General features: G+C 35.9%; 1 protein-coding gene across 2 annotated transcripts; it reads right to left on the bottom strand.

Annotated features, from left to right (window-relative positions):
• Window positions 1-347: 347 nt before the first annotated feature.
• On the bottom strand, window positions 348-6113 carry LOC127083801 (TATA-box-binding protein). 2 transcript variants are annotated; one of them, XM_051024138.1, is made up of 10 exons: window positions 5823-6112; window positions 5495-5622; window positions 4733-4820; window positions 4352-4423; window positions 3466-3516; window positions 3338-3382; window positions 3138-3230; window positions 1164-1265; window positions 999-1072; window positions 348-663 (listed from the first exon to the last, which is right to left on the bottom strand). In XM_051024138.1, coding segments are annotated over exons 2-10 (603 nt in total). In that variant the 5' UTR covers window positions 5572-5622; window positions 5823-6112; the 3' UTR covers window positions 348-662. The 2 variants fall into 2 exon arrangements, with proteins under 2 accessions (XP_050880095.1, XP_050880096.1); XM_051024139.1 differs by lacking the exon at window positions 1164-1265 and having other exon boundaries at window positions 5823-6113.
• Between the last annotated feature and the right edge of the window lie 2936 nt (window positions 6114-9049).

The raw sequence follows: 9049 nt of genomic DNA, 5'->3' as shown, positions 1-9049 counted from the left end.
GATAACTCGGTTTCTAAAAAAAAACACATCTACAAAATTTCAAATTTTCAAAATATCATAATTTATAAGTTAATTCTTTAAATTTAAATTATATAAATCCAAATAAATTTTGAACAATATTTAATTTCAACATACACTGAAAAACAAAATAGTTAAAAAAATTATGAAAACTGGTGTCGCTTTGTCTAAAGAAAAAAAAAAAGATTTTCCAAAACATTCATTGATTAACCATGTAACAGTACATGTTTTCCTATTACCAAATGACAACAGAACACTAATAATTGGCAAATCATCATCATCATCTGCAATTTCAAGCCTAACATTACCAACGAAAAATCTGAAATTCCATTCAATAACTTTTAACATTTTAAGTGAAAAAATAAACTAAATAATTCCAATAATTCATACTTCCTTTACAATCTAAAACCTTTTTAAAGTTGGACAGACGCTTTCCTATACTACAAATCATAGTCAACTCATGGCACTCTAATACTGTCCTCAAATCTAATTTTTTAGTGTTGGAAGAAGAGGAAGAAAAAGAAAAGGGGCTTAGCTCAACTCAAAATTCCAAATATTTGCAGTTTTAAATTTACACTTTGATTGAGCCCTTGCAAAAGACAACCTTCATAGCCGGAAAACCTTGCTCTTGCACATGACGAAGATCTGCCATTGTTATCAAACATCCAAAGACATTAGAACTCAAGATATATATTTCATGACAAAGACATAACAACCAAGAAAAATGTTCACAAGAAACATGCATTTCAGTTTACTTTTGCAGATACATCATGTTTAACATCGGCACTATTCTTAATATACAACACAACAAAATCTACATTAAATATTTCGTCTTTCCATTAAAAAATTGATGGCCAAGTCTTACTTGCAGTTACAAACTGACAGCTGATGGAAGAAAGCAAAACAAAAGTACAGTGATTTGTTCACGCATATATCCACTACCAATTGAAAAGGTAACTGAAATAGAGCTACTTCCATACCATTGTTGGTTTTTTCTGAACTCAGTAAGCACTGGATAAATGTTCTCAAAGGCTGTGTAAATCTCATTTCTCGACTATAGGAAGGAAATGAAAACATCAGTAAAATAAGTCAGAAAAATAACAAAATATAAAACTACATAGGAATATCTCAAGATCATACATTACCTTGGTTCCTTTCAGAAAAACTTTTCCAGAGTCGAATATATATAAGACTATATTTGGTTGTTTCATTTGGTAAATTAGCCACGGAAATAACTCTGGGTTATACTACAGCAGGAACAAACAAACAAGCTTTGTAACATAAGTAAGACAAAGGAAATTCTTTGGTACCCTGAAACTTGTTAGGTACCGGTGAGGCAGTGCTCTGTAGGTCGAATTAATTCATTTTTAATTTTTCAAAAATAACTAAATATAAAAATTGACATGGTACTAAATGGTTGGATGTTGGATACACACCCAACAAAACTACAGAGTATGGGAGTGTTCAGCTATGAAAAATGTCTTTTGCAATGAAAATCTCTAAGTCAAGTTTAACTGATAAAGAAAAGGAATAATGGATGTTTGACTGTCATCAAAATAAGGATTGGTTTTACACTCCGTATCCCCCAGTCTTCAGATTGAAGGCGTCTCCAACACTGATAGATGTGGTTACAATCAATTAGTTCCCTTTTCTCAAATTATTAATGGTGTCCTCACGTTTTCGTGTTTGTGCTTCGTAGGTTTTGCATCTATACTATTCAAATATTTGTTTTCCAAAGTTAGGACTGTTGGGAAAAAACTGAACCAAAACCATACATGAAAAACCAAAATTTCTATGTCAGATCAGAGTTCCAAACTGGCTTTGTTAATCTAGGTTCGCAAACTTTTAACTTAGAGCAGTTTGAAAACTGAGCTGGGAGCCACTAAACATCCACCATTACTACATTGAACATTTCCCGCAAATCCCAAATCAACTTGGTATAGTTAGCCTCAGTATGCAAAATCAAACCCTAGTTATCCTCAACGAACCTGATCGCACCATCTCCTTATTTACGAACCCTAAATTACAAACCCCCAATTCCAATCTAGACATCTTCACTGGCACAAACTCTAATGCCTCATTCATCAAACAATATGGAGGCTCTCCTCTGCATGCAATTCCCCCCACCCTAAGTGAGGTGTGTGTAAAACGCTCCTGCCGTGATTTTGCATTTTGCAAATTATATAAATTTTGCTTTTGTTTGTTTTTCTGGGTTTTACTATAATTTTGGGTTTTATTATAAGAGGTAATCACTAGTTGTTTGATGAAATACCCAGAGAGGCTAAGATTTAGCATCTTCTCATGTATTGAGAATTGGATAAATCCATTTGGGGTATTTCATCAAACAATTGGTTACCTCTTAGAGAAAAAAAACTCCGAAAAACAAACAAAAGCAAAAATATATATAATCTACAAAATGAAAAGCACATCAAAAGGATAGTTTTACACATACTCACTAAGGGCGAGAAGGGTAAATTTGCAAGCAAAGAGAGCTTGTCTCTTAAATTAATGAAGCAGTAGGGCTAGGGCTTTTGCAAGTGAAGATGAATGGTGTGATGAGGATAACTTGCTCAATTTGCATACTAAGCTAACTGCAATGAGTCGATTTGGCATTTTGCATGAAACATTCGATTTAGTAACTGATGTTTAGTGGCTTTCAGTTCTGTTCACGAACTGCTCCATGTTTAATAGTAGTCCTTTCTAGAGTACTTGAGAATGAGGTATATAATTAAAGGAAACACAAAAATCATGCAAAATGATAATGATAAGTATTGTTAAGGCTTGTGGTAAAAGAAAACTTACCAAAGGCCTCTACATGCCCTAATAAGATTTTTAAAAATAATTAATTCAAAGAAACACATAAAAATCATTTGAAAAGAAAATGAGAAGTGTTGTTAGGCTTGTGGTAAAATAAAACTCACCAGAGGCCTTAACATGCCCTAACAAAACTTCTTTTATAAAAAATCATCATATAATTGACAACAGTCTATCTATATAATAATCACATGCTCCAGAGGACCAGAAACGGATATTAATCAGTACGAAAAATTGTTGTCAATGCCAGTTTTCGATTAAATTCACCAGGTGAAACAGAAAATGATGGCTTCTTTTGTACTTACACTAGTGCAAGAGACATGGGAATTAGCAAGACGCTCAAGCCATATGGGGAACTTGACATTACAAGATCCAACAATTTCCTGAATCTTAAAATCCTAAAGCACAATACAAAAGGAATTAATCAATGAGCAAACACTGAGGAAAATGATAAACAATTTAAGGTGAAGCAGTTTTGGTGGAGATAATGCGAGAGCAGTTGTACCTTAAATTTAGTCGGGAAGCCCATCTTCTGAATAATTGCTACATACTGAAGAAGTCGGAAAAGCTTGAAGCTTTAATATACAGGATGAAAAACGAATGAGCTTAGAAAAGAAAAGAACATTAGTATACCTTACTTGCGGCCAATTTTGACTGGCTCTCACTCTTAGCTCCAGTACAGACCTAATCGTGGCAGTTAAATTTAAAAAAGCTTAAGAAACATGTTTCCACTACAAGCAACACGCTAAAATAATGTTATTGTCAGATTAGTTCAGACGTCCTTCAAAAATAAAATAAGAAAATATAGATTCAATTGGCATAAGTAGTGAAAGTGTTTGTCCATTGATCTCATCAGCATAGTTACTAAAACAAAGGATTGGAAAATGGGATTCAATAATAAAACCATACAACTCCAAATTAATATACAATATTACATAAGTGTTATCTGGGACAAATGATGGAAATGACAATAATATGGATTTCCATGACAAGAGCATGGTTGTCAAATTATGAGTTGAATAAGAATCATGAGGCCTATTGCAAAAGAGTTATGATAAACTACTAAAAAACAACAAAATAAAATTTTTCATACAGAAAACTGGAATAGCTTTTCTAGTATGCCTACTGCTTGTCTAGCACTAGCGGCTTGTCTTATTAGAGCAAAACAGCCAAGTGTCCCAATCACGGGTCTGCTACATCTCTCCATCAAGGCCAGAACATGACAGTATATATGAGCCAATTTTTGGCCACCGCCACTACAGTCCTCTATACAAAATAAATGCCAACACCAGTTACCACCTCAGTGACAGTATGCCTCCTCATCCCTCCTAAATCTGTACTACTGTAATTACAGTAGAATCATAATTCCCATTATTCAAGGACAATTCTGGTGATAGTGATATATGCCTTTATTCCGACACCAAGAAAATATCAACCAAGCACTAGTTGGTTGTGAAACTGTATCTTATGATTCCGTCAAAACTATGCAAAAGTGCCAGAAGCAACAAAAAGAACATACCATCACTCCAGAAGAATTGATTTGTGCTTTTGATTCTGGTGCCCTGATCCTCATACTCACAGAAGGATGACGCTGCAAAGATTCGAATCACAGACTTCAGCATTGCAGACAAATCACCAACTAGCATGACAAAATATCAAGCTTGTAATTATTTATTATTAATTTCAGATGACATAATTGTAGTGCATAAGTGATTGACATCAATGGTAATGCTGATGGAAAATCTTATAGATCAACCAAGCTTTTTCAAATCACATAGAAACAATGAAATTTAGAAAGAAAAAAACTCCAAAAATAAAAAGTAAAAATAAAAACATAATCAACCTACATTGAACTTGGGATTCAAAAACAACGCAATATAACTTAATAAACAAAACTTGCCTGTGGATTGTACTCTGCAGTAGGAGCTTGAAGCTTTATGGATTTAAGGTCCAACTTACAGTCCAAATTGACAGTTGACACAACATTTCTGGCAATACAAATAGTATATACATTTTTAAATATTATAAAGCACACACAAGCAATCATTAACCAGTCAACATATCTGCTATATCTACACACATAGGGTCATCAGTTCCACTCAACTAACTCCCTAGTGGAATATAACTCCCCTCCAATATGAACATGCCCATATTAAAACTCACTCCCAAAGCTTTGAAGACTTAGATTTATTTATTGGGAAAGAAAGAACAGCTAAAAAAATTACATGAATTTGCATGCTCTGACAAATACAGAAAACAAGACTGAACATTTACATAGAAGTCTTATATGCAGGACAGTTTTTATTTAGAAGTAATAGTTTCCTTTGGGTAAATTTAAAAAAAAACAGCATTTGCATAAATAATAAACCTCATCAGAAACTAGAAAAAGTAGTGAATTTCATTATCATTTGCATGTTGTATTCTCAATATCATATGCAGGGGTCACTTGGATTCTATGAAGCACAGACACCTAACACAGCGGACACTTCTTCATCACAAAATGAGCACACCAACATACCAAAAAAACTCAAGCTCATATTACTCATTTGAATCAATCAAAACATACAGCAGATAGCACAGTTATTCATCTTCATATACTTGCAATCAGAATCAAAGGCAGTGAGGAAGCATATAACTGAGTAAAAGAAAACTAGTTACTCACATAATGGTGGGCACAATCCCAGAAGGATGCTTTTCTAGATTCACAGATTGGTTCCCTTCCAATCCTTGGTCAGCCATTTGATGATACTTCTTTTGTATGCTATGCTTCAACACCTCACTGACACAAAACTGAAAATCAACAATAACCACAATGTTTCACATTTAGTCTGTGACAAAATATGAATCTTTAATAAAAAAAATTCAAACTCAGAAATTTTCGCATAATCAGATACAAAAAATTTGGGAGATAGCTGGGTATGAGGAATGAGATATCGTGGTTATATACGAATTTAATATGGTTATTGATAAGAGTGTGATGGATAACGGACCTTTGTTTTCTTGTGGCGGGGAGAAGTAAGAACTAGGGTTTAGAAGAGGTTGTGAATGCAAGAGCGAAGAAACTTGTATATACGTTTGAGTCAAACCGGAGACGATACAGAGGCGAGGCGAGACGAGCCGGAGACAAGCGACGGCGTGATAGAGGCGAGACGGTGAGGACGTAGCTTGAGAGAGACGTGATGGTGACACGACAATGGCGGTGGAAAAATAATGAAGGAAGGGAGAGGACTAACGACTGAGTGAGAAGGAAAATTTTACTCCATACCACTATATTTTTTTCAAATTTTTTAAAATTACACTCATATAACGGATTTTTTACCAATATACCCCACTTTTTCGAATAAATTCCCAAAATAACCCAGTTTTCAAAAAATTTCCCAATATACCCCACTTTTAGAGGGAGGCGCCAATTGGATTGGCGCCCCCTCTTAAAAATTGCAAGGAGGCGCCAATTGGATTGGCTAGGGCATCCAATTGGCGCCTATGTGTAATTTTTAAGAGGGGGCGCCAATCCAATTGGCGCCTCCCTTAAAAAAGCCTCAAATGAAAAAACTTCCAACATGAAAGTTGTAGATCTTTTCAAGATAATGAATTTGGATATAAATTTTGCATCATTTGGATTTTTTATGAGAAAGTTATGGGTAGTTGAAGTTGGACTTCTGAGTTTTTTAACTATTATCTGAGTCATAATGTTTTGTATTATTGCATGTGTTTCTTTTAGGAATATGAATTTTTGTCCAACATAACATTTGAAGTAGACATCTTAAATTTTCCAATGCACTTGGTCCCACCTCAAAATAATTAAAAATGAGTGAGTTATGTCCCTGCGAACTTGACCCAAAATTAGGGTTTCTGTCAAAACAAGTGTATGTGAATTTTGCGAAAAGGGACCAACTTCAAGCCCTTTAGTTTGAATGATAAAAGCCTCAAATGACAAAACCTTCAACATAAAAGTTGTAGATCTTTTCAAGATAATGAATTTGGACTAAAGTTTTGCATCATTTGCAATTTTTATGAGAAAGGTATGGGCACCTGAACTTGGACTCTTTGACATTTTATCTGTTATCTGACCTATAATGTTTTGTATTATTGCATGTGTTTGTGTTAGAGTTATGAATTTTTGTCCAACATAACAAGTGAAGTAGACATCTTAAATTTTCCAATGCACTTGGTCCCACCTCAAAATAATTAAAAATGAGTGAGGTAGGTCCTTGCGAACTTGACCCAAAATTAGGGTTTCTGTCAAAATATGTGTATGTGAATTTTGCCAAAAGGGACCAAATTCAAGCCCTTCAACATAACAATAACAAGTCCTTGAATTAGGGTTTCTAACCTATAAATTTTTGTATTATGATATGTGTTTATTTTAGAATTATGAAAGAAACCTAATGTTTGGAGTTTACACAAAGATAAATTTGACATAATACGAATTGATATTAATAAAATTTGGATTTTACACAATGAATCCTAATGGTGATGACCGGGATCACCTAACCGACCTCCGGTCCCACATCCCCTAGCTACCCTAACCCTTGGCCCTAACCCACGTTGACGATTCTGCACCGGTGTTTGTTCATCTGATGGTCCAGGAGCGTCATTACCTCCTACAGGAGAAGATCCGTTGAGGTATTCAGCCAACTCAGCATAGTCTTCAGTATTCAATGATGGTGTACCGGCGTAGCTGAGCTCATGACCCATGCCAGAGAAGTTGGGGTGTGGTTGACTCATGGATGGGCGACCAGGACGGTTGAAGGGGGACATGGGTGACAATGATGGGTCTAGGAAAGGTTGGAAAGGTTGTTGGGGTGTTTGGAAGAGATATGGTTGTGGGATGTTTTGGTATTGTGATGTTTGGGGTTCTTGGCTACGGTAGGTGATGGGGCGGTTAGTGTTTTGGGTAAGGCGACTTTGGTAGGGTGATGGTGTGGGTGCGAAGCGATGTTCGGTCGAAGGTTGATGGTCCATTTGTTGGTGGTGGTATGGGGGATGTTCTTGGTTTTGGGGTTGGGTGAATGGCATGTTTTGGTTGTATGTTTGTGTGTTTGTGGAACGGAAAGTTTGTCGGATAGGTGGTTGTGAGTAACCGGGCTGAGAATGTTGTTGGGGGTTAGATGTTGAGCCTTCTTGTGTGTAACTTGTCTGGCGTGGGTCGTAGAGGTACATATCATCGGCGATGAATTGAAATCCAACTGATCTATACCAAGCCATATAAGTACGACTTGGTTTTACCTCATTTGGCATGACTGCGTTAGTTAAGACATGGTCATGACGGTGCTTCCACTTGCGACACTCTGATCTTGCGAAGGTTTGCCAAGGGTTGTAGTTCCATTGGTCGTTCACTTTACGCATATGCCATTCTCCTAGGCTAGCTGGGGGATCTGGGATATTCTGGACCATACCAAACTGCAGCTTCACACGATCGGTGTTGTGCAGCTCCACTGTTGTGAACCGTATTATCGGTGTGCATGTTGTCCATACAGCTGTGTCTTCAGGGTTGATCTGATGCTCATGATCCATATTAAGGTATGGACGCCAAATGAACTGAAATGTTAAAGACAATAGGATTTAAATGAATGTAGAAAAAGTCAACATAATATGAAGAAATAATGTAATTATTTTGCTTACGTCTGCCGGTCGAAGGTGATCCAACAGGTTGCGATATTGAGTAATACAGTGTCTCGGACATCTGCTGTAATTCATACCGCGTGCCGACCATCTACACCAAAAAGTTAAAATAAATTAGTTATGGGTAATAAACTGTAAGGAAGGAAGTAAAGATATAGCAATTTAAACAACTTACTTTTTTGCATATGGAAAAGTGAAGGGGTTGTTATTGACCGGTGCTAGAGACGGTAGTCTTGACCATCCCCATGCTTGTAGCAAAACAGCACATCCAGAAAATGTAGAAGTATCTTTGTGGGAGTTTTTGCACAAAGAACTATAGAGATAGGCTAGACATGCGGATCCCCAACTATAACTACCTATTCTATCTATATGTCTAAGTAAAGGTAAGTACATAATATGCATGCTAGAACCACTACCTTCGGGAAATAAAAAGGATCCTAGTAACAATATAATGTAACACCTAGTTTTGATGATTCGAGCATCTTCGGTAGAATGCTCATCTAAATAAAAACTATTATAATATGACTTTAGGCGTGAAAGTAGTATACCTTGTCCCCTAGCATTATCATCTAACAAATCAGTGTTTAAAAGC

This window comes from Lathyrus oleraceus, chromosome 5 (genome assembly GCF_024323335.1).
Source record: "Lathyrus oleraceus cultivar Zhongwan6 chromosome 5, CAAS_Psat_ZW6_1.0, whole genome shotgun sequence".
NCBI lineage: Eukaryota > Viridiplantae > Streptophyta > Magnoliopsida > Fabales > Fabaceae > Lathyrus > Lathyrus oleraceus.
This window is presented reverse-complemented; position numbering and strand designations above follow the sequence as displayed.

Bases quoted from the DNA above. Each gene is read 5' to 3' on its own strand.
- LOC127083801 (XM_051024138.1), bottom strand. From the start codon at position 5,571: ATGGCTGACCAAGGATTGGAAGGGAACCAATCTGTGAATCTAGAAAAG. The intron at 3,231-3,337 runs GTACAACTGCTC...ATTGTGCTTTAG, and splicing joins GCTTCCCGACTAAATTTAAG to GATTTTAAGATTCAGGAAAT. The intron at 1,266-3,137 runs GTAAGTACAAAA...TTCCTGCTGTAG, and splicing joins CCCATGTCTCTTGCACTAGT to TATAACCCAGAGTTATTTCC.